Source organism: Diaphorina citri, unplaced genomic scaffold (assembly GCF_000475195.1).
Source record: "Diaphorina citri unplaced genomic scaffold, Diaci psyllid genome assembly version 1.1 scaffold279, whole genome shotgun sequence".
In the NCBI taxonomy this organism is placed as follows: domain Eukaryota; kingdom Metazoa; phylum Arthropoda; class Insecta; order Hemiptera; family Psyllidae; genus Diaphorina; species Diaphorina citri.
Genome location: NW_007377715.1, coordinates 223,841 through 249,997, shown reverse-complemented (window position 1 = coordinate 249,997; position 26,157 = coordinate 223,841). Strand labels below are relative to the sequence as shown.

At 40.2% G+C, this 26,157-nt stretch overlaps 2 protein-coding genes across 2 annotated transcripts; one reads left to right on the top strand and one right to left on the bottom strand.

Moving 5' to 3' along the window:
- Positions 1–327: 327 nt before the first annotated feature.
- On the top strand, positions 328–3,644 carry LOC103506988 (WD repeat-containing protein 61-like; the record flags this gene model as incomplete). The annotated part of the gene is made up of 5 exons (XM_026821951.1): positions 328–536; positions 3,032–3,111; positions 3,183–3,192; positions 3,252–3,432; positions 3,638–3,644. Coding segments are annotated over 5 exons (487 nt in total), but the record flags the coding sequence as incomplete, so codon positions are not given.
- A 693-nt stretch (positions 3,645–4,337) lies between these two features.
- Positions 4,338–25,673, bottom strand: LOC103506987 (serine/threonine-protein kinase/endoribonuclease IRE1-like). The gene is made up of 16 exons (XM_026821950.1): positions 25,619–25,673; positions 25,047–25,095; positions 24,612–24,754; positions 23,564–23,710; positions 22,976–23,077; positions 22,772–22,879; positions 21,769–21,973; positions 20,227–20,378; positions 19,655–19,694; positions 18,818–19,022; positions 17,987–18,247; positions 15,820–16,011; positions 14,897–15,089; positions 5,031–5,647; positions 4,714–4,889; positions 4,338–4,526 (listed from the first exon to the last, which is right to left on the bottom strand). Exons 1-15 carry the CDS (start codon positions 25,671–25,673, stop codon positions 4,779–4,781), a joined length of 2,580 nt encoding a protein of 859 aa, XP_026677751.1. The 3' UTR covers positions 4,338–4,526; positions 4,714–4,778.
- Between the last annotated feature and the right edge of the window lie 484 nt (positions 25,674–26,157).

The following is a 26,157-nucleotide window of genomic DNA, read 5'->3' as shown; positions in this document are numbered from 1 at the left end:
TTTGATCTGTAACCTTTTTTATTTTATTATTTATTTATTTTTTTCATTATTATTATTATTTTTTTTAAGAGGTTGAATTACTGTGCAATGTGGGAGGAAGCACTGTGCAATGTACCTTCCTCTTTTCAAGATTTTCTACCGTTGGACCTTTGATATGTTTTGCAACATAGCCTACTTTTTTGATGACTCATTGCTCTCATATCCATCTGGATTGACTTTAGATACAGCTCCTACTAAAACAGCCCAATCATTTAAAATGAGCCTGAATCCTTATTGACTGACAAAGAGGGTTAACTTTTTTTCAAACTTGAACCTAACTTTTTCTAGATTTGAATTTTTTTTCACTTCAAGGAGGTACAATTTTATCTATTTCTCATTCTCCCCAGTGTTAGCATCAAGTGCTTTGGATGCAAGTCTGGCCATATGGGATCTAAGTTGTATGAAACAAATCAGCAAAATCAATGTGGGACCTGTTGACATGTGGAATGTAGTTTTCTCTCCCGATGACAAATATGTATTGTCCGGTAGCCAGTCAGGTATGTCTTGCTTAGGAGACAGTGATCTTAACCAATTGATTGACAAGCAAAATTCATGTTTCAATTCTATTTTAAAATATTTTTTTCTTGCACATTTTTTTTTTTTTTATTTATTTATTTATTTATTATTATTTTTTTTTATTACTCTCACTACGCAGACATAATTAAGAGGTTTGATAGAGGGAACACACTAATCGTCCCGAACACTTATCACACACACTTATCGTCCCGAAATCAGAGAGAGAGGGAAGACAGGATAGGAGAAAGCCGGCCGTTCCCAGAACGAACCTTATCTGTTTAGGGTTTAGGATAAGATCCACCCCGGAATTCAGATTGCTTAATCCAAGAAAAAAAAAAAACTAAACAGTTAATCTTAAACCGAGAGTTGAAACTCAAATTGTGGCCCTGGCCATAAGGGTTTGTCAATGTGAAAAAATAACATAGGTAATGTCCGCCACTGACGGTCAGAGCGTCTAACAGACCCGGGTGTGACCGAGACAACGTGTGTGGCGGAACAAGCTTGAAACCAAGGTCTGTCAGATAATCTGAAAGACCTCGGTCTCGAGTTTTTTCCGCCACACACGTTCCTACATTCCCACAAATCAGACGTCTGAGGGTAAGTGGCGGACATTGTACACGAAGAAAAAATAATAGAAAGTAAAAAATGGGTAGAAAAAAATGGAATATTGAAGTAGACTAAAAATAAACGATTTGAAAAATCGACTCTTAAAAACAAATTGTGCTAGACATTAACAATGTGCTAAAGTTCATTTAAATTAATACTAAAAGTAAATAGGCTTACACGACTAAAATCTCTTACAGGTGGGTTATTATAGTGCTGTTAGTCAGTTTAATAAATCTGTATATTAGCTCAATAGACAGCGAATCATAGGAACTATAACGTAATCGAGGACGGGCAGTATCTTTTTTCACGATGAACTTGGGACCTGTTGACATGTGGAATGTAGTTTTCTCTCCCGATGACAAATATGTATTGTCCGGTAGCCAGTCAGGTATGTCTTGCTTAGGGGACAGTGATCTGAACCAATTGATTGACAAGCAAAATTCATGTTTCAATTCTATTTGAACTTTTTTTTTCTTGTACTTTGGAATGGCTAGACTTTCATTGTTACAGATCTTCTATCAAGCCTTGAAAAAAAAAATAAAAATATCTGGTGTGAACATCACACGACTTTCCTTATCCTATTGAATGATGCTTATTTGGGTGGTCTTGTTCTTATACCCTAAAAGTTTAAATATCTTTAACTGTTTAGTCGGTATAGCTGAAAACCGCCAAAAAGCGGTCAAAATACCACCAACCGTAGCACTTATCTCAACCAAACGTTTTGAGTTGCATTCTTGTCACATTATTTGTGAACTACATACCAAATTTCAAGTCTCTAGCTCATACCGTTCCCGAGATATTCTTAAATTACACTAAAAACCGCCAAAAAGCGGTAAAATACCGCCAACCGTTGCAGCGATCTTAACCAAAAGTTCGTGTCGCATCCTTGTCACATTTGACATCTACTTACCAAATTTCAAGTCTAGCTCTTACCGTTCTCGAAATATTTTGTTTACAGACAGACAGACGGACAGACACACACATGGACCAATGGCTGAAACTTTGGATTAAGGCTCTAGGGACCTCAAAACGTGTTTTGGCACTAAAAACTCATTTCAAGTCTCTAGCTCTTACCGTTCTCGAGATATTTTGTTTACAGACAGACGGACAGACACACACACACGGACCAATAGCTGAAACTTTGGATTTAGGCTCTAGGGACCTCAGTTTTGACACTAAAAACTCACCATCGAAAATTTGACGCGATTACATTACTTTCCTTCCTATAGGATAAGGAAAGTAAAAAAGTTGTAACTAAATTTACTAGTTGGATCAAGTTTGATAATTTTGTAGGAGTTATCTTTAAGAATATCTATCATTTTTTCTTCATAATCAGTTTTATACATGAGAACAGTGACTTGGCCTTTGTCACTTCTAGTTTATAAATAATTATTCCGATAATTATTTGCATTTATTCTATTTTAACTTTTTTTTCTTGTACTTTGGAATGGCTGTACTTTCATTGTTACAGATCCTCTATCATGCCTTGAAAAAAATAATAATAATAATAATATTGTTACCAAAAAGCGGTAAAATGCCGCCAACTGTTACACTGATCTTAACCAAAAGTTTCGTGTCGCATCTTTGTCACATTTGACATCTACATACCAAATTTCAAGTCTCTAGCTCTTACCGTTCTCGAGATATTTTGTTTACAGACAGACGGACAGACACACACACACGGACCAATAGCTGAAACTTTGGATTTAGGCTCTAGGGACCTCAAACTCAAAACGTGTTTTGGCACTAAAAACTGACCATCAAAAATTTGACCCGATTACATTACTTTCCTTCCTATAGGATAAGGAAAGTAAAAAAGTTGTAAAGTTCTTAAAAAAGCTTTGATTTCAATTTTGTTTCTCCTCCTCAGGTAAAATCAACCTGTATGGAGTGGAGACTGGAAAGCTGGAGCAGATTTTTGACACCCGAGGCAAATTCACTCTGAGTATAGCGTACAGGTTTTGGCACTAAAAACTCACCATCGAAAATTTGACGCGATTACATTACTTTCCTTCCTATAGGATAAGGAAAGTAAAAAAGTTGTAACTTCTCAAAAAAGCTTTGATTTCAATTTTGTTTCTCCTCCTCAGGTAAAATCAACCTGTATGGAGTGGAGACTGGAAAGCTGGAGCAGATTTTTGACACCCGAGGCAAATTCACTCTGAGTATAGCGTACAGTACAGATGGACATTGGATTGCCTCTGGAGCTCTAGACGGGATTATCAATATCTTTGATGCCAACACAGGTGAGAAAAAGACCTTATACCCTAAGCAAGAAATAAATCAAATGAAAAATGGAAAATAAATCAATTACCTACACATTTTAAGGAATTGTGACTCAAAATGTCACCAGGTTTAGTCTCTGTGGCATACATTAGGCACTGCTACAGATAAAAGAAGAAGAAAAAAAGTATTCTACTCTAATTATTTAATCTTAGGTTACTTAATAGGCTCATATCATTGGCTTATGTTCCAGCCTATAGCCCCCACAGTTCAGGGAGGCTGGGCATTTAGGGGTACTGCAGGGACATTTAAGGGGTCCCTTGTCAAATTTGGAGCATACACTCTTCACACGTAACTACCTGATAAAAATTGCGGATTAACCAACAACAGGTGCCATACACCAAAAAATATGCTGAATAATTTCATCAACAGTAACTATAAAGCTGGGGGTCCGTCCCTCCGGGAATTTTTTAGCCCGTAGTTTATTCGATCGTGATTAGAGAAACTACTACAACACTAAAATTGGTGTCAAGAGGCAACCTTAAGGTATTTTACCGAGTTAACTGTCACAACTATTGTTCTCCAAATAATTCGATACACCAAGCTAAATTTTATGACGACTTGGAATCAAACCACCAACCTTCAGATACGAAGTCCAGGAACCACTCACTCAGGTTAGTGTCAAGACGTAACCTTTCGCAAAGCAAAATTTTACGACCTAACTACTACAACACTAAAATTGGTGTCAAGAGGCAACCTTAAGGTATTTTACCGAGTTAACTGTCACAACTATTGTTCTCCAAATAATACAATACACCAAGCTAAATTTTATGACGACTTTGAATCGAACCACCAAACTCCAGATACGAAGTCCAGGAACCACTCACTCAGGTTAGTGTCAAGACGTACCCTTTCTCAAAGCAAAATTTTAGGACTCAAACTCGAACCACCTACCTCCAGATTCCAAAATCCAGGGCGCTAACGCTAACCCAGGGACGTGAGCTTTCTCAAAGCAAAATTTTACGACTTGACTTGGACTCGAACCACCAACCTCCAGATTCCAAAATCCAGGGCGCTAACGCTAACCTAAGGGCGTAAACTTTTTCAAAGCAAAATTTTACGACTTAACTCGAACCACCAACCTCCAGAGCCGAAGTTCAGGAAGGGCGCTAACGCTAACCCAGGGACGTGAGCTTTCTCGAAGCAAAATTTTACGACTTGACTTGGACTCGAACCACCAACCTCCAGATCCAACCAGGGCGCTAACGCTAACCTAAGGGCGTGAACTTTTTCAAAGCGAAATTTTACGACTTAACTCGAACCACCAACCTCCAGAGCCGAAGTTCAGGGCACTAACCCAAGGACGTGAACTTTTTCAAAGCTCCGTCAATGTTTCACACACACTTGGTGGCTGTCATTATTTGAGCATCCCTATCTGCAAACTCACTCGGTTTCTTCCTTTCTCTCCAATTCATATCTTTATCTGGACTACGTCTCCGTCTGAGTTTATCGGAGGCTTTGCTACTATTATGAGCTCCATTCACGTTAGAGTATACCCGATTGTTGGGATCATTTTCTGCAAACTCACTCGGTTTCTTCCTTTCTCTCCAATTCATATCTTTATCTGGACTACGTCTCCGTCTGAGTTTATCGGAGGCTTTGCCACTATTGTGAGCTCCATTTACGTTAGAGTATACTCGATTGTTGTGATCATTAACTCTATAGTTGGGATCATTAACTCTATTGGGACTTGGAATTTGGTTATTGGGGTCGAAATTCGTACGAGTGTTGGGACTATTTTGGCTGTTGGGATCGAAATTCAGTCGGCTGTTGAGGTCTACATTTCGGTTGTTGAATGCTGAATTTTGGTTACAATTAACTCGATTGTTGGGACTTGAAATTTGGTCGTTTGGGTTGACATTCGAACGATTAGAACCTAAATTTGGGTTATTGGGGTCGAAATTCAATCGGCTATTGGGTAAATTTTGACTGTTGGGATCAAAATTTCCATCCCCCAGGGTAGGATCTACTCTTTCTACTACAGGTTCACACCCAAGGGCATTCTCTGTGTTCCCAGGGCTGGACGCTTGCTGTTTGGCTTTCTTATTCTTCCAGTGTGTGTATTTGTTTTTGCTGGCGCTGGGCTTGTTGAAGATTTTCTCCACGGTAGCACCAGGCGCGGTCGCATCACAGGGGGGCGGGGCCGGTTTCCGGGGCGAGTTCTGAACAAACTCGGTGATCCATTTGGGAATGGACGTGTCACCTGGGAATAGATAATACAGAGGAAATGATAAAACAGAGAAATACCTAATTGAGTGGAAAAAAAAACAATCTGAATTGAGCTGAAAATCGTAATTTATTTGTGATGAAGCTGAGAGCTTCTTCAAAATTTTTGTGGATATCACTCACAGCATTACTAAGAGCCTCCTTTACTATTTCCGACATATCTATAATTTTTCTTTTTACCCTTTTAATGCCGCCTACTCGATTAAAATAGCTACTCAATTGTCCTCACAAGGCTGAATGCACCTCGAACTTCAAGCACAGAGCCGAAAAAACTTCGAACCCGCCGGGAATCGAACCCGAGCCTCCTGCGTGCAAGCCTAGTGTGATACCCCTTCGGCCACGGAGGTTGCCGCTTCAGCTGAAAACTATGTGACTAGTACTTCACTTACCCTTCTTAGTAAACTCGAAAGCACTGTGACTATAATACTTGGACAGGCAAGGTTCAGATCGAATACACTGCATAGAGACCCACGTATGATGTAGAATATGAGGGTACTTGGAGAGCCAATAGCTCATGAACTCGTTTGGAATGGAACCCAGTAACTTTTGTGCTTGCGCGGTCAGCTCCCGGTAATGATGTTTCTGTAAGAGGAAGCAAGGTCAATGGAGATATATGTAATACGACTTTTTTATGTGATATATTTTGAAGAAGTAAATGACTTTTATGGTGGATTTCACCAACTTTCTTTTTAGCCCCTAATAGCCCTGTTAGCTTTTAACAGTCCTGTTAAGCCTATATAAATCAACAGGCCTGTTAAGCCATAACAGGCCTTCTAAGGAGTGAAAAAATATTGGTGAAATCCACCGTTTAACTATATAAAAAAAATACTCTGTTAATGGATTGATGGAGTTTTAAAGTCACTGTATAACTGCAAAAGGTCCTAAGTGACGGGGAGAATCACACCACGTTCGGCGACAAGCTACCTGCCCATGAGCTCACGTGACGTGATGGTAGTGTGGCTGTCCTGAACGAGATTACCTACAATATACCTGAGAACGAATACTATCCTTTCAGGATAAAATCAGCCCCAGGTAGAGTCCAACGTATGTAGCAGCTGCTTCATTGTTACGAAATAAGAAGGGCAGAGATGCTTGTCACAAATGTCGTTCCCCGCTTAATACACTGGCTAAATTTTATGGTTTGACTTGGACTCAATCCTCCAACCTACAGATCCGAACCACTGAGGTTGGAACGGCATCGATGCGACGGGGAAAAGAAAATAGTCATCAAGTATGTAATCCTGTTTTGGATCCTAATTAGTTCCATTATTTGTCCAATCAGGTCACTCTTCCTGGGTCCTCTCGACCGCGTTCACACGCGACGGCAAGTTCTTCATCTCGGCAAGCGCAGACCACACGGTGCGCGTGTGGAACTTTGCGCGCCGCGAAAACATGCACACGTTCAAGCATGCCGACCAGGTGTGGTGCGTGTGCGTCGCGCCTGACGGGGACAAGTTTGTGAGTGTGGGAGAGGACAAGGCCGTGCATATGTATAGCTATAAGCCGGAGGAGGAGGTGGAGGTGAATGGAGGAGGAGGGGAGGAAGAAGAGGAGGAGCAGATGGTGATTGATGAGTGAGAGGAGGGAGGTACCTCCAGCTAGCCAGGCTGGTTAGATGTAATTATCCTTTTTGTCCAGTTTTATGGATGTAAATGAACTTTGTAAATATTTATCCTCGTTGTAAATAATATAACTTGTATCCATTTTATCAAATAAATTCAATAGGTAGTACCTACCTACTTATATTCCTTCGTAGTATTTATTTTGTTGTAAACAAAAAAAAATGCCTTAAGCTTTTGCTGAAGATTTGCTAAACGTTGCTTGACGAAGAAGATTCAGATGTATTTGTGAAGGAATAGATAAATATATAAATAATTCAATTTAATTTATTTTTCCATTTTACAAAAATATTACAAAAGTCTTTCCACTTAACTGGTAGAAAAAAGCTTACATAAAATACTTGGATACCACAGTTGCTTTCCAACTTTCCAGAATTAAGTTAAAATTATCATAAACTATGATATGAGGCCAAAAACGTTATCTCTCTCCCTCTCTATCTTTAGTTCCATCCCACCTCTTCCTCTCTTCCTTTATTTTTTTTTTCTCTCTACCTCCCACTCTCCCTCCCTTTCTCTCTCCATCTCATCTACTCATTTATTTTCTCTTCCTCTCTGTCTCATTCACAATTTTCTTTCTCTAAGTTGCGGTTGCCCTTGAAAATTTCAGTCGAACAGCCAAATGACAACAGACTCTGGACATGAAACTTGCAAAATACTCAACTCTGATGGGTTCAAAAAGTAGAGGTAAATTTGCTTTGGAAATAATAAAGTATCCACCAAAAATTCAGTAAAAAAAGAGTTAAACGATTTCATCCACCACCTCACTGTATGAAAAACAAATACAAAATACTATCAAATTGCACTGTCCCTTTCCGTGGCGAGAAAAAAAAAAAAGTATGTACAATAGTATCAAAAAGCAAAACGGGGCTAAACGAAATCTATAGAGGACAAAACAAAAGAATAATGGTCAGGAGAACGAATACTATCCTTTCAGGATAAAATCAGCCCCAGGTAGAGTCCAACGTATGTAGCAGCTGCTTCATTGTTACGAAATAAGAATGGCAGAGATGCTTGTCACAAATGTCGTTCCCCGCTTAATACACTGGCTAAATTTTATGGCTTGACTGGGACTCAATCCACCAACCTACAGATCCGAACCACTGAGGTTGGAACGGCATCGACACGACGCTGAAAAGAAAATAGTCATCAAGTATGTACTATGTAATCCTGTTTTTGATCCTAATTAGTTCCTTTGTCCAATCAGGTCACTCCCTAGATATTAACAATGTGCTAAAGTTCATTTAAATTAATACTAAAAGTAAATAGGCTTACACGACTAAAATCTCTTACAGGTGGGTTAAATTATGGTGCTGTTAGTCAGTTTAATAAATCTGTATATTAGCTCAATAGACAGCGATTCATAGGAACTATAACGTAATCGAGAACGGGCAGTATTTTTTTTTCACGATGAATGATTGTTCCTCTTCGTAAAGACAAAGGACAGACTTTTTCCCCCTAATGGACCATGTCCCCACATTTGTAAAGAACAACACAACTTTTTTTCTTTCCAAACCTTGAGACTCTTGGAGCGCATAGACAAAAGTAAAAATAGTCATAATAATTAGAAAATAATATAAATAAAGTCAGAATAAGACATTTTAAAAATGTCTTCGAGTTGAGTCGTGTAAAGCCTCGACAACAAATAAAAATAATATGACCGAAAATATTACTTTCCTATACCCGTACATTGTTCCTCTTCGTAAAGACAAAGGACAGACTTTTTCCCCCTAATGGACCATGTCCCCACATTTGTAAAGAACAACACAACTTTTTTTTTCTTTCCAAAGCTTGAGACTCTTGGAGCGCATAGACAAAAGTAAAAATAGTCATAATAATTAAAAAATAATATAAATAAAGTCAGAATAAGACATTTTAAAAATGTCTTGAAATGTCTTCGAGTTGAGTCGTGTAAAGCCTCGACAACAAATAAAAATAATAGGACCGAAAATATTACTTTCCTATACCCGTACACTATGGGGATAAGGAAAGTAAAAACCAGTGCCAGTATGTTGAGAAAGCTGGCAAAATTTCGCAAATATAACATTGCAATCGCGAAATTTGCTGAACTAGCTTCCCAACAATACAATTCTACGAGTTCGTTACGAAACGTATACAAAATTTTCCCGGCTAAAAAACTAAGCCAAATTGTCAAGTGAAACTATCACATACCAAGTAAGTCACTATTACCCGTAAACTATGGGGATAAGGAAAGTAAAAACCAATGCCAGTATGTTGAGAAAGCTGGCAAAATTTCGCAAATATAACATTGCAAACGCGAAATTCGCTAACCTAGCTTCCCAACAATACAATTCTACGAGTTCGTTACAAAACGTATACAAAATTTTCCCGGCTAAAAAACTAAGCCAAATTGTCAAGTGAAACTATCACATACCAAGTAAGTCACTATAAAACAAATAAAACTTAAATTATTCTTCTTTACCACAGACAAAAGAAAATCAAGGCAGGAATTTTGTGTTCAGCATAAATGTTCACACAAATGTTCCTCGAACCACCAACCTCCAGATCCAAAGTCCAGGAACTACTACAACACTAAAATTGGTGTCAAGAGGCAACCTTAAGGTATTTTACCGAGTTAACTGTCACAACTATTGTTCTCCAAATAATTCAATACACCAAGCTAAATTTTATGACGACTTTGAATCAAACCACCAACCTTCAGATACGAAGTCCAGGAACCACTCACTCAGGTTGGTGTCAAGGACGTACCCTTTCGCAAAGCAAAATTTTACGACTCAAACTCGAACCACCAACCTCCAGATTCCAAAATCCAGGGCGCTAACGCTAACCCAGGGACGTGAGCTTTCTCGAAGCAAAATTTTACGACTTGACTTGGACTCGAACCACCAACCTCCAGATCTAAAGTCCAGGGCGCTAACGCTAACCTAAGGGCGTGAACTTTTTCAAAGCAACCACGTGCATGATACATACGTACAGACCACGGGCTAAAAATCACAGTCATGATCTTGGTGCCTTTCGATGTTATAAATAGATCTGGGAATTAGATCTTTCCTTTACCCTCATGGAGTCAAATTGGGTATTTCTAAAGGCTAAATTCGGTTTTTTTTTTCTTTTTTTTTACAGAGAAAAAATCTATAAGACATCAAAATTTATGGACACAATTTTTCAAAGAACTACAGGGTAAAGGGACTTTTCAACATCGCCTTGACGATATAAACGAGATTTATTCCATTCTATTATTTATTTTTATTGATCCACAATACCTAAGGAATGAAGATGTTCCAATCCACGCGTAGCTTGATGCAAGGCTTCTTTAGGAGTAATGTGATCTCTCAGTGTACCTTTTTCTGTATACTCCTGAAACAGACAAAAAATGGTGTGATCAGAACTTGAATTTATTTCGACCTTTTTGAAAAAAAAAAAATAATAATAATAATAAGAAAAGTCTATCTACATATTATAAAGAACCTCTCTGCAAAGTTTGACTGACTTGGGCTGAAAACTAAAGTCCTGGGACGAGTGAACATTTTTGAGCGTTTCCAAAACTGAAGTCTTGAATAGCGGCTGAGTTGTACATATCTCGAGGTTCGTCCCGAGGAGACTTTTGATCTACATTCTATAAAGAATCTCTCTGCAAAGTTTGATTGACTTCGGCCGAAACTAAAGTCCTGAGAAGAGTGAACACTTTTGAGCTTTCTAAAAACTAAAGGCTTGAATAGCGGCCGAGTCGTACATTTCTCGAGGTTCGTCCCGAGGAGACTTTTGATCTACATTCTATAAAGAATCTCTCTGCAAAGTTTGATTGACTTGGGCCGAAAACTAAAGTCCTGAGAAGAGTGAACACTTTTGAGCTTTTTCAAAACTAAAGGCTTGAATAGCGGCCGAGCCGTACATTTCTCGAAGTTCGTCCCCAGGAGACTTTTGATCTACATTCTATAAAGAAACTCTCTGTAAAGTTTGATTGACTTGGGCCGAAAACTAAAGTCCTGAGAAGAGTGAACATTTTTGAGCTTTTTCAAAACTTAAGTCTTGAATAGCGGCCGAACCGTACATTTCTCGAGGTTCGTCCCGAGGAGACTTTTGATCTACATTTTATAAAGAACCTCTCTTCAAAGTTTGATTGATTAAAGGCTTGAATAGCGGCCGAGCCGTACATTTCTCGAAGTTCGTCCCCAGGAGACTTTTGATCTACATTCTATAAAGAAACTCTCTGCAAAGTTTGATTGATTTGGGCCAAAAACTAAAGTCCTGAGAAGAGTAAACACTTTTGAGCTTTACTGAAATAAAAGTTGGGCCAAAAACTAAGGTCCTGAGAAGAGTGAACACTTTTGAGCTTTACTGAAATAAAAGTCTTGAATAGCGGCCGAGCCGTACATTTCTCGAGGTTCGCCCCAAGGAGACTTTTGATCTACATTTTATAAATAACCTTTATGCAAAGTTTGATTGACTTGAGCCGAAAACTTAAGTCCTGAGATTTTTGAGCTTTTTAAAAACTAAAGTCTTGAATAGCGGCTGAGCCGTACATTTCTCGAGGTTCGCCCCAAGGAGACTTTTGATCTACATTTTATAAAGAAACTGTTTGCAAAGTTTGATTGACTTGGGCGGAAAACTTTAGTCCTGGGAAAAGTGAACGTTTTCGAGTTTTTTTCAAATCTGAAAGGGCTCTACAGCTACTTTTCCTTTCCATATTTTGTAATGAATGTTATGTATTGTGAATAAAATAAAAGCACCTTTTTTTTTAATCCCCTACAATATCAAATACCCAGTTGAAATTACCGTACCTGTAGTGTTGTTGCACACAACTCGAGTGCGATATATCGGAATAGCGGCTGAGCCGTACATTTCTCGAGGTTCGTCCCAAGGAGACTTTTGATCTACATTTTATAAAGAAACTGTCTGCGAAGTTTGATTGACTTGGGGCTGAAAACTTTAGTCCTGGGAAAAGTGAACGTTTTCGAGATTTTTTTCAAATCTGAAAGGGCTGTACAGCTACTTTTCCTTTCTATATTTGTAATGAATGTTATGTATTGTGAATAAAATAAAAGCACCTTTTTTTTTCATCCCCTACAATATCAAATACCCAGTTGAAATTACCGTACCTGTAGTGTTGTTGCACACAACTCGAGTGCAATATATCGGAACTGTTTATCCTGCTCCGTACAATAATATCGGACCACGGATCCATGCTGATCTGACTCTCGTAGGAGACACACTTCCCGGTCAGCAAAAGTGAAACATTCGGGCAGCAGCCGCTTCACTGCTACGGACCGGTTGTCGAATTCTCCCCTGCAAATAGAGATATGTAATGCCAAGGTTATTTTCAGGATATCGTATGAAAGAATCACGCTGAAGTAAAAAAAAGTTTCTGAGGACGTGGGTTCAATGTGAAACATTCGGGCAGCAGCCGCTTCACTGCTACGGACCGGTTGTCGAATTCTCCCCTGCAAATAGAGATATGTAATGCCAAGGTTAATTTCAGGATATCGTATGAAAGAATCACGCTGAAATAAAAAAAAAAGTTTCTGAGGACTGTGGGTGATGGCTTACTTCGTGATTCAAATCAATGGCAATTAGGAAAATTTTCCAGAAGGTCTGGCTAGGGGACGTTAAACAGATAGTAGACTAGTGTCCAGTTGTAGGACTATACAAGTAAACAGGGAGGAGAACAGCTAACCCTAAACACCCTATCTAGCTGGCAGTCTTTCAAAGGGTTCTCTCTGCTTTTAAAAGAATAAGCGCAAGTCCTCGCGATGGTTGACTACGGTTCAGGACGAGCTAATTAAACATGGCTAGAGATTATCAAACCGGTGTATTGCAGATGAAAAGATATCTTTTCCTTATTCTGTCGATTAAGATAATAGAGCAAAAGTGAAACATTCGGGCAGCAGCCGCTTCACTGCTACGGACCGGTTGTCGAATTCTCCCCTGCAAATAGAGATATGTAATGCCGAGGTTATTTTCAGGATATCGTATGAAAGAATCACGCTGAAATAAAAAAAAAAGTTTCTGAGGACTGTGGGTGATGGCCTTGCTTCGTGATTCAAATCAATGGCAATTAGGAAAATTTTCCAAAAGGTCTGGCTAGGGGACGTTAAACAGAGAGTAGACTAGTGTCCAGTTTGTGGGACTATAAAAAAAAGTTTCTGAGGACTGTGGATGATGGCTTGCTTTGTGATTCAAATCAATGTCAATTAGGAAAATTTTCCAGAAGGTCTGGCTACGGGACGTCAAACAGAGAGCAGACTAGTGTCCAGTTTTGGGACTGTACGAGTAAACAGGGAGGAGAATAGCTAACCCTAAACACCCTATCTAGCTGGCATTCTCTCAAAGGGTTCTCTCTGCTTTTAAAAGAATAAGCGCAAGTCCTCACGATGGTTGACTGCGGTTCAGGACGAGCTAATTAAACATGGCTAGAGATTATCAAACCGGTGTATTGCAGATGAAAAGATATCTTTTCCTTATTCTGTCGATTAAGATAATAGATACTCACTTGAATACGAACGTGCCTTCACAGCCTTTGCCCAGGACTTGGTTCACATCGAACGTGATCTTGCCCACACGTACTTTGCCGTCGGGCAATTCCTCAGCTATTGCCGTCACCTTAGAGTTGGTACTAGACGGCAAGGATTGGGTACTGCTCGTGGAAGAACTTCGAGATGATTGATGCCTCAACTCTCGCACCTGTGTACAAAAGAGGGCAATTTAGCTTGAATAGAATAGGTACCTAGATGTGGATTTGTTGTCTGGCTGGGGGATGTTAAACAGGGAGTATACCAGCCTGAATTTCCCTTGCTAAAGAAATAGCAAAGGTTGAGTGCGACTCGTAAAATTTGTAGCCAAAACCAAATCCGAATGTCAGCCCAAAGCAATCATCCTAGCTAGGGCTGATTGAGAGGCTAACGAAAAACGCGGACCCCGTCTGTACACTGGAAAAGGCAAAGAAACTAGCGTACAGTACAGATGGACATTGGATTGCCTCTGGAGCTCTAGACGGGATTATCAATATCTTTGATGCCAACACAGGTGAGAAAAAAGCCTGTGTATCCATTATTCCCTAAGCAATAAGGTCATGTGGGGAAAAATTTAGGGCATGATATAATTATTATTACATATTTTAAGGAATTGTGTCTCGAAATGTCACCAGGTTTAGTCTCTGTGGCATACATTAGGCACTGCTACAGATAAAAGAAGAAGAAAAGCATTCTACTCTAATTATTTATTCTTAGGTTACTTAATAGGCTCATATCATTGGCTTATATTCCAGCCTATAGCCCCCACAGTTCATGGAGGCTGGGCATTAATGGGTACTGCAGGGACATTTAAGGGGGCCGTTGTCAAATTTGGAACATACACCCTTCACACGTAGCTACCTGATAAAAATTGCGGATTAGGCAACAACAGGTGCCATACACCAAAAAATATGCTGAATAATTTCATTTTAATGCCGCCTACTCGATTAAAATAGCTACTCAATTGTCCTCACAAGGCTGAATGCACCTCGAACTTCAAGCACAGAGCCGAAAAAAATTCGAACCCGGGACCTCCTACATGCAAGCCGAGTGTGATACCCCCTCGGCCACGGAGGTTGCTGCTTCAGCTGAAAACTATGTGACTAGTACTTCACTTACCCTTCTTCGTAAACTCGAAAGCACTGTGACTATAATACTTGGACAGGCAAGGTTCAGATCGAATACACTGCATGGAGACCCACGTATGATGTAGAATATGAGGGTACTTGGAGAGCCAATAGCTCATGAACTCGTTTGGAATGGAACCCAGTAACTTTTGTGCTTGCACGGTCAACTCCCGGTAATGATGTTTCTGTAAGAGGAAGCGAGATCAATGGAGATATATGTAATACGACTTTTTTATGTGATATAATTTTGAAGAAGTAATACATTATATATACTTATGACTTTTATGGTGCATTTCACCAACTTTCTGTTTAGCCCCTAATAGCCCTGTTAGCTTAACAGTCCTGTTAAGCCTATACTGCAAAAGGTCTTAAGTGACGGGGAGAATCACACCACGTTCGGCGACAAGCTACCTGCCCATGAGCTCACGTGACGTGATGGTAGTATGGCTGTCCTGAACGAGATTACCTACAATATACCCCCCATGTATTCACGTCACGTGGCGTGATGGTAGTGTGGCTGTCCTGAACGAAATTACCTACAATATACCCCCCATGTATTCACGTCACGTGGCGTGATGGTAGTGTGGCTGTCCTGAACGAAATTACCTACAATATACCCCCCATGTATTCACGTCACGTGGCGTGATGGTAGTGTGGCTGTCCTGAACGAAATTACCTACAATATACCCCCCATGTATTCACGTCACGTGGCGTGATGGTAGTGTGGCTGTCCTGAACGAAATTACCTACAATATACCCCCCATGTATTCACGTCATGTGACATGATAGGAATTAATATTGTAAACATGATAGTACCCTTCCCCTATCATGTTAATGGCTCTTTATTTTGTTTTGTAAGCCGTGAATTGTACAAATAAATAAATAAAGGTAGTCTGTTTCTACCTTAGCGCTCACCTTATTTCTCAACGCCCGCAACAGATCTCTCAAACTCTCGCCCCGATAGTTCCGATACTTTCTCAAATCGGATGCCACCTCCGGGTCAATGAGTAGCCTCCAGTCCCCCTGTGTCACCACGTGGGCCCCTCGCTCCAAGTTGAGAACCACTGGATCCGTCACCTCTTCCTTTTCTATGCGATCTGAGACATCCTGGAATGTAGATAAAGAAAGAGGTTTAACGACACTGTATATCTGCTTAAAAAAAGCATAAATGCTTGTCACACATGTCGTTCCCTCCTTGATGCACTGCGCTAAATTTTATGACTTGACTTGGACTCGAACCACCAACCTCCAGATCCAAAGTCCACCTGCCTCGGTGGTGTAGTGGTCAAGGCGCTCGACTGGTAAACAGTAGGGCGTGGGTTCAATCCCAGCCGAGGTATGGAATTTTATCCTCAATATAATTTAAGAATTTGACCACAATAATAGTAGTAGTCTACTGCTGGAGTAAAGGGACTTTTCACTCCTATGCGAGCGGTATAAATAAGCACTATTATTATTATACACCACTAAGGTTGGTATATCTGCTTAAGGTTTTTATTAAAGGGACAAGGCGGACGCACATCTCTTAAAGCTAACTAGACTGGCACTTGGGTATTTAGTGACGGGGGTTTTACCCTCCATACGGCGACAAGCTACTTGCGCCTTGTATTAACCTCACCCAGAATGAGTGGGACCGGGAAAAGCCAGCAGATCGTGATTGTCCAGATGGTCACCCATCCAGATACTAACCACGCGAAAATATTGTTTAACTGGAGTGATCTATTGAGAACTCGTGCATTCAACGTGCTCTCGTCGCTGGCTCAAGGACATTGTTGTTAGCGATTATCAATCCAGATGGTCACCCATCCAGATACTAACCACGCGAAAATATTGTTTAACTGGAGTGATCTATTGAGAACTCGTGCATTCAACGTGCTGTCGCCGCTGGCTCAAGGACATTGTTGTTAGCGATGATTAATTATTAGGAATTGAGCTTTCCAATACTTATGATATTTATTGACCTACCTCTCATATTTCTTATAGACCAACCTCAGTGGTGTAATGGCTTACGCGTCCAGGAGGTTGGTGGTTTAAGGTTTAAGGCATACTCAAATCATATTTTGTAAAACAGTCTAACTCATGGGGTTTCACCAATATTTTTTTTTCGGTCCCTAGAAGGCCTGTTGAACCAACAGTCTGTTAAGTTCCATTAGATTTGTATAGGTTTAACAGGGTTCTTAAGCTTACAGGCTGTTATTTGAATAAAAGAAGTCAAGTTATCGTATTGTTCTTACCTGTAGAAAGTTGAGCACCTGGTTATTGTCCCAGAAGGCCGGATACACCGCCACAGTAGCCGCGCTGGGCCGCTGTTCCGGTTCCCTACTGATCATCGCCTCGACTAGATGTTAAACAGGGAGTATACCAGCCTGAATTTCCCTTGCTAAAGAAATAGCAAAGGTTGAGTGCGAAGGGCATCCACTCGTAAAATTTCTAGCCAAAAGGGCTGATTGAGAGGCTGACGAAAAACGCCGACCCCGTCTGTACACGGGAAAAGGAGAAGAAAAAGAAGAAGATTAGAATACAAGTTTAATGTCAATAGGTATGTATTAGAATTCAAGGGCAAGGATTGAGTACTGCTCGTGGAAGAACTTCGTGATGATTGATGCCGTAACTCTCGCACCTGTGTAGAAAATGGAATAATGAAACCATTGCTACATTAGACGCTTGTGGTCTGTGTCGTAACATGACCATCCAGTAGTATGCCTCTCATCAGATGGACGAGAAGAAACACAATACTTCCCATTTAGGTGCTGGCCTGCTGGGTCGAGACGAGACCACCAGAAAGTAACCCGTTGAAATGTTTGCAATCTAAAAACGAGTTTAAATTTTTGTCGATGGTGGGTATCGAACTCGGGACCTTCTGCATGGCAAGCAAGCACATTACCACTAGGCTAACCTTGTCCCTTAAAGTATCCTCATTTAAGAATTTGAATCTTTTACAGTAATGGAGCTATAAGGGTTGGGTGGTAGAGCGCACATACCTGATACATAATATACATAAACATAGCTCCCATGGTCAACGTTAGGCCCGCCATGATTAATTTCAGTAATAAAAGAAGTCAAGTTATCGTATTGTTCTTACCTGTAGAAAGTTGAGCACCTGGTTATTGTCCCAGAAGGCCGGATACACCGCCACGGTAGCCGCGCTGGGCCGCTGTTCCGGTTCCCTACTGATCATCGCCTCGACTAGCCGGGCCCACAACTCAGAGGTCGCCAGTTCGAGACTGTAGTCCCCGGCCAGGATGTTCGCCTGACGACGGAGTGGGTCACCGAATGGATGGCGACCCCCGGAGAGGACGAAGTAGAACACGCAGCCCAGGGAGAAGATGTCCACGTTACACATCTGAGGAGGAAGATAATTTGAAAAATAACTTTATTGAAAACATATTAAAGGTTTTAGTTACAATTTAATAAATCCATAGATGGATATAGTGGATATAGTTTTCAAAAAAATCTCACAAGCACAATGAATTCGGGGCTGAATTGTCCTCGTCAAAAGCGAAATAGAATACAATATACCCTGCTGATACTGCCAGAATCAGACTGAAAAGTCCCTTTACTCTTGGAGTCTAAAAAAGGCTTTTTTTGTCTGAATTAATCAAAATATCCTCCGAATACCTAATCAATTTGGCCAGATTTGGTTTGAACAGAAATCAAACATATTTTCTCATGACCAAACTCTTGAACAAGCTAACTTTCTTACCTTTACAATAAAACCCCTTTAATTCAATATAATAGCACGCCTAATCTTATATTATAAAATCAAGATCCATTCACTCATTCACATATCTAATAAGACAAGCCTTATTCTTGGGGTTACAATCCTAAGACTAAGCGTTAGGATTACCACCGTAAGGCTTGTTCGTATTAGTTCCCGTCGGATTCACGCGTTCCTTCCATTAGTGCCACTCACCGTTCGGCCACCATTGGCCATCATTTCCGGCGCAATCCAGCCATCCGTCCCGGTCACTCCAGACCGCTTGGAGAACGACACTTTCCCCGAGGCCAGCTTCTTGCACAGGCCGAAATCTGAGATCAGAGCTCTAACCCGACCTTCACTAGTGGGTAGGGAGAGGAGAACATTGTGAGGCTTGATATCACGATGTACTATGATGTGACTATAAGTATAAGTAGTGCTTTATTTAGACTGTCAGCTTAGAACAAGTTGTTCCATTATACCAACAGTTTAATAGAGCACTTCTTTATTGATATAGTTTTGTTAGGTTACATAATTATAAAAAAAAGTAAGAAAAACATAAACAAATTACAAATTAGAGTTCTGAAAGAGGAGAAAAGTTAAAGAAGGAGACGAAAGAAAAGAAAAGAAAAGAAGAAAAGGGGGGGGGGAGAGTGATGGGAATGATGATGAGAACATTCACTCACACATTCACACTGCACGGTTAATGAAGTTAGGAGGGATTGATAGGAGGGGATGACTAGCACAGGAGTCCCTTAACTCCAGCAGGAGGATACCACTCAAATGCTAAGAGTGAACGCAAGCCTTCCTGACTACCAGGCGAGCGTCTTAGCCACTACAACACCGAGGCACGAATAGCGTATAGAAAAGACGACCTACCCTACCCTCCAAGCTAACAAGGCAGTCAATGGTCCATAGTCTAAGTTTACCGTACCCTTGGGATCAGTTTAAATCGCCCACTACAACACCGAGGCACGAATAGCGTATAGAAAAGACGACCTACCCTACCCTCCAAGCTAACAAGGCAGTCAATGGTCCATAGTCCAAGTTTACCTTACCCTTGGGATCAGTTTAAATCGACGATGTACTATGCCTGGGGAACAAAACAGTGAATAGGTACTTACATATTTTAATAAAAGTAAATGCTAGCATACAAAATTTCATCGGTTCACGAAACTTCATGTTTTGTATACCACGTGCATGATACATACGTACAGACCACGGGCTAAAAATCACAGTCATGATCTTGGTGCCTTTCGATGTTATAAATAGATCTGGGGATTAGATCCTTCCTTTAACCTGACGCACCTATATGTCATAGAGTCAAATTGGGTATTTCTAAAGGCTAAAGAGAAAAAATCTATAAGACATCAAAGTTTATGGACACAATTTTACAAAGAACTGCAGGGTAAAGGGACTTTTCAACATCGCCTTAACGATATAAACGAGGTATATTCCATTCTATTATTTATTTTTATTGATTAAGGAGCGCGGCCCCGCCAAGTCAAGAAAGTTTGACCGCGCTACTAGAGATATTATACGCGACAGGGTTTAAATCGCATATGATTTCTTCTTATGAGTTACAAACAAGACACTCAGGGGCGGTCACGCACTTCCAAACTTACCAGGCAACAGTTCGACTTCTTCCAGGTCCTCCTCACCATCTTGTCTAGGCGTGGAATATTCTTCCAGCAGCATGAGAGGTGAATCAGCCGGCCCTGCTAGTGATGGTATAGCGTACATACCATGCCCGTGTTGACCTACGTACAGGGTTGGACTGAAAAATGAGAGAAGGGTAAATGAACTACGGAGTGTTTCGGAGAAGAGAGCAAATGATTTATTTTAGGGGCGTGTGGTGTATTCACCCAGTATTTACAATCACCAGTCCATTCTGTATTCTGGTTGCTAAGGCAACATCTCAATAGATAGTTTTCCCTGCCTTCCTCTCTTCCCTGAGCTTTTTCATTGTCATTAATTTTTCCAATAAAACATCTTCGATCTTACATCTTACATTTTATCCTTCACTTTACATATGAGTTCTTCTTCGTACAAAAAAATACACAATAGGGCGGGGGTCAACTCCACATAAAAGAAAACGCTTTCCTTTGAAGTAACAGGGCCTTAGAATACTTTGTATTCTAATGGTGTGTCCACATCCACATACATATAGTAGACCAGCCATCGATGGATGTCGACTGACACGTTCACACTGCCTCAACAACATGGGTTTTCCTCGTCGATCGACTATGTTTGAACACACTTCAAGACTATGGCAACGTCGATTCTAATCTAAGGTTTTTTTTGGTACATACCATGCCCGTGTTGACCTACGTACAGGGTTGGACTGAAAAATGAGAGAAGGGTAAATGAACTACGGAGTGTTTCGGAGAAGGGAGCAAATGATTTATTTTAGGGGCGTGTTGTGTATTCACCCAGTATTTACAATCACCAGTCCATTCTGTATTCTGGTTGCTAAGGCAACATCTCAATAGATAGTTTTCCCTGCCTTCCTCTCTTCCCTGAGCTTTTTCATTGTAATTTTTCCAATAAAACATCTTCGATCTTACATCTTACATTTTATCCTTCACTTTACATATGAGTTCTTCTTCGTACAAAAAAATACACAATAGGGCGGGGGTCAACTCCACATAAAAAAAACGCTTTCCTTTGAAGTAACAGGACCTTAAAATACTTTGTATTCTAATGGTGTGTCCACATACATATAGTAGACCAGCCATCGATGGATGTCGACTGACACGTCCACACTGCCTCAACAACAAAGGTTTTCCTCGTCGACCGACTATGTTTGAACACACCTCAAGACTATGGCAACGTCGATTCTAATAGGTTTTTTTTTTTCTTTTTCAAATGACTCAATTCTGTAGAAGGACGGCCTAATTGTCTACGCAATGCCTTTCTTCTTAAAGCCTTGAATACTAAATGAATAATTCTAAGAAAGAAGTGCTTTTTTAGCGTCTATACTCACAGCATTGCTAAAATCCGCCCCGGGCGGGAATCGAACCCGCGGCCTAGCGCTTACAAGGCAGACGCACTACCAACTAAGCTAACTAGGCTGGCGCAATGCCTTTCTTCTTAAAAAGCCTTGAATACTAAATGAATAATTCTAAGAAAGAAGTGCTCTTCTAGCGTCTATACTCTATACTCACAGCATTGTATGGTCTCGGGCAGCCCTCATGACCAGGGCATGGAAAGCATCCTCCGCCACACTAGTGAAGGGTAGAGACACCAAATCTTCGCCCTCATGGGAGAACACCCCCACTATGGGAGATCCGAAGTTATGTCGCCACACAACTCCGTGCATGTCTACCGTGGCGAAATTTCCCGTGGCTGTGTCCGCGTAGTGAAGAAACTCTGGAGAAATAGGAATAAAAATAGGAAAATTTAATTGTAGAGATTGCCCCAGGCAATAATTTCGCCCTCATGGGAGAACACCCCCACTATGGGAGATCCGAAGTTATGTCGCCACACAACTCCGTGCATGTCTACCGTGGCGAAATTGCCCGTGGCTGTGTCCGCGTAGTGAAGAAACTCTGGAGAAATAGAAATAAAAATAGGAAAATTTAATTGTAGAGATTGCCCCAGGCAATAATTTGCCCCTCATGAGAGAACACCCCCACTATAGGAGATCCGAAGTTATGTCGCCACACAACTCCGTGCATGTCTACCGTGGTGAAATTGCCCGTAGCTGTGTCCGCGTAGTGAAGAAACTCTGGAGAAATAGAAATAAAAATAGGAAAATTTAATTGTAGAGATTGCCCCAGGCAATAATTTCGCCCTCATGGGAGAACACCCCCACTATGGGAGATCCGAAGTTATGTCTCCACACAACTCCGTGCATGTCTACCGTGGCGAAATTACCCGTGGCTGTGTCCGCGTAGTGAAGAAACTCTGGAGAAATAGGAATAAAATATTGGACAAAGGACGATAAAACCCTAGCAGTTATTACAATTCAATCTATGAAAAATCTTGAAAAAAGAAAAGACTGGTTATAAATATGGAGGTTTAATGGAACGAAATTTTGATCATTTTATCCAACTTTTAGTTACTGTAAAGCCAGCCACATACTATCAGGTAGACCTGACAGGCGGACCTGATCAGGTGTACCTGTCAGGTCTACTTGATAGTGAGTGGCTGGCTTTAGATACTTACTGTAAGATGCCATTTGTTCCGCGCTCAGGGGTTTGCTGGCGTAATCAGTGAAGGTTACATTCCAAGATCTTTTCGAGTCCTTGATATCTTGCATGATAAGGTCGTATTCTGCAGGATAGAAAATTTAAATTCATTACTCTCCCGGTCTCGAGAAATTGACGAGAAAATATACGGTTCGGCCGCTGTTGAGGTTTGCGGCCGTACTTTTAGCCTCAGGTCGCTGCAGGGGTTTGCTGGCGTAATCAGTGAAGGTTACATTCCAAGATCTTTTCGAGTCCTTGATATCTTGCATGATAAGGTCGTATTCTGCAAAATAGAAAATTTAAATTCATTATTCTCCGGGTCTCGAGAAATTAACGAGAAAATATACGGTTCGGCCGCTGTTGAGGGCCAAACTTTCGGAAAAGCTCAAAAGGAGTTCGCGGTTCTCAGGACTTTACTTTTAGCCTCAGGTCGTTCGAATTTTTCAGAGAGGTTCGATAATTTATGACGATCAAAAGTGTCCACGGGCCGGATCTCGAGAAATGTACGGTACGGCCGCTATTTAAGGCCAAACTTTTGAAAGACTCAAAAAGAGGTCGCATTTCTCAGGACTTTAAAATTAGCTAAAACTTTAATGAAATTCGATAAATTATTAATGTATCAAGTTTCCATTAATTTTTTGATCAACAAAATTCTCAGAACATACATTTTTTTATAAAAGGTATGTATACTCATCCGTATAAGCAGAGCTTGTGCCACGGATGGGGAAAAATTGGAACAAACCAACAAACATGATTATGTTGCACTCACCAGTTCTGCCTAAGAACAGTCTCTCTGCAACATTTCCAGTGGCGGATATAGGACATGTGCTGTCCTCGTCTGATTGGTTGAAACTCACCAGTGGCTGTTTCTGCCCCGTCATGTAGTCCAATAGGAACCACGAGTCTACTTTCCTTCCTGGTAACAAATCAATGAGGAAAAAATGTTGGTACCTATAGAATTACTTAAAAAGAAAAAAAAATATTTTAAGAAAAAGAAAGAAAAAAAAATGCAACTCGGCCCCGCTTTTGCATTACTTCAAGGCACATTATTTTACATCCATGCCTATCCAAGAACGCAAGAACATTATGTGTACACCTTTTCAGGATTGGGGTCTTCTCATCTTGAAAATTTCTGGGCTTTTAAATAGGAAGTTGGCACTCTCCGTAATGATAACTACCTATTCAAAAGCCACAACAATGAAAAAGAAAGCTTCTTTTTGTGTTTAACCTAACCCTATAATAACACTACTGGTCAGTGCTCAAATGATGAAAGCTGCTTTTTGCATTTAATCTAACCTTATAATAACACTGGTCTCTGCTCAAATTGTGACAGCTCCTTTTTGTAGAATTTTTCGATTGACATGACTTCTGAACAAATACCTACCACACTGGTCACAGTTGGAAGGTGGCATTATGCATAATACAAAAGGTGGACCAATAACTGAACTCAATCTCACCAAGGAAAATTGTATTAAACTACGGCTCTACCGTACCAAAAGTTAGTATTAGTATTAGTATTAATAGTGCTTTATTTATTCATATTTTTAACAGTAGGTACAATATTACAATAGTAATAAATAGTTGGTTGGAAAATTTCTGCCCTGGCCGAGATTCGAATAAAGCACTTCCGGGAAAGAAAAGGCAAATTTGTAGGTATATATGCTAGAACTTTGGTTCTGAATTCTAGCTTTATCCTAAACAGATAAGGTTCATTCTCGGAACGGCTGGCTTTTTCCTAACAGCTAGCGATAAGGAGAACATCCTTATCGCTTTCATTTCGGGACGAAGATTGATAGAGAGAAGGGAAAAAAACTTACCCGTATACATAATGCCGTCAGTACTTCTACATGGTGAAGATGCAACCAGTTGCTGAATGGAAAACGGCAACTTCTTGAGTGAGTTCCGCTGATCGGCAAACAAATACAGAGAGCCATCTTTAGGGTCCGGCAGCAACAGGGGTCTGCAAACGTCAAACAAGAGCATAGTTCAACAATATGCCAGCCTAGTTAGTTTGGTTGGTAGCGCGTCTGCCTTGTAAGCGCTAGGCCGCGGGTTCGATTCGTGCCCGGGGCGGATTTTACCCTGAAGGGTAATGTTCGTTCTCGGAACGGCTGGCTTTCTACTGTCCTGTCTTCCTTCTCTTTTCGATTTCGGGACGCTAAGTAAGACCTTAGCAGTTACAGTTCCCTCTGTCAAACCCCTTAAAAAATAAAATAAAAAAAAAAAAACACTTTAAACACACTTTCACTTACGTTATAGATTTCTTCGTCTTTGGATTGACAGGAACTTTCACAATGGGTTCTGAAAAGAGAGAAAAAATACGAAGAATTTAATAACATGAAGTGGAATGCCAGAGTGATACGCGTGAACGTCAAAAGTTAAAACTACACTCGGTTCCCTATTGCTCAACTCCAAACAGTAAAGTTGGATTTGGTGTTAGCTACAGAAGCTATACTGAACGAAAGAAAAGCTGAAATCCTATTCACGGGGAATCACTTGTGTTTTATTGCGAGGTTGCACTTTGCTAATCAAGTCGTTTTTTTTTTTTATTTCATTTTGAAGTTGCGTGACCTCAAACGTGATTGCAGGGCGTATTTTTTTCTTCTTGTGAAAGAGCGTATTTTTCAAGTGAATAATAAAGGGAAAGAAAAAGAAAAATATCGGAAAAATATCTCTTGGCAAAGAAATTTCTATTTTTACCTATTCGTCAGTATTAATAACGCCCCTGCCTTTTTTGAAAGTACTGTGACCTCAAAACGTGATTGTAAAGTAAAGCGTATAGCGTATTTTTAATTTTTTACTAAAAGTGAAAAAAAAAATCCGCCTCTTTTGTCTCCACTCAGTGCTGCTAAGGCGGCAGCATTGTGAACTATTTTCATTGCATCATTTGTAACTTGCACATTGCATATTCATTTGAAAACACGGCGGTCATAGGATTCAAACGTGCTGTCAAAAAGCTTTCGATTTTGAATGGGTGCTCAAAATTACTTACCTATAATACCTATCCCTATCAAGAATATCAAGTTCAAGCTTTGAGCAGTCAGGCCTAGTTACTGACTAGCTTTGAAGTTAGTGCCCCTGCCTTATAAGCTCTTAGGTTGCGGGTTCTATTCCCACCCGAGAGCAAACTTTACCCTAAACAGACTGAGAAATTCTCCTCTCTCCGATTTTAAGACTTCTTTTGTTACAATCTAATAAAATAATGAAGTTTTATATTTGCTTCATTTTCATTCTAAACTTCAACAATTATTCATGACCTTGCTGAGATTATTCATGACATTGTGTGTTTTTTTTTTTTTTATTTTTCAACGGATCAGAATCATCTGTTTTTCAATCGTCTAATTTTCGAACATTTTCCAAAAA

Bases quoted from the DNA above. Each gene is read 5' to 3' on its own strand.
- LOC103506987 (XM_026821950.1), bottom strand. From the start codon at position 25,673: ATGAAAATAGTTCACAATGCTGCCGCCTTAGCAGCACTGAGTGGAGAC. The intron at 19,695-20,226 runs GTAAGTTTGGAA...TTTGTTCCCCAG, and splicing joins AGAAGTCGAACTGTTGCCTG to GCATAGTACATCGTCGATTT. The intron at 18,248-18,817 runs GTGAGTGGCACT...CTTCCTCCTCAG, and splicing joins TGGCCAATGGTGGCCGAACG to ATGTGTAACGTGGACATCTT.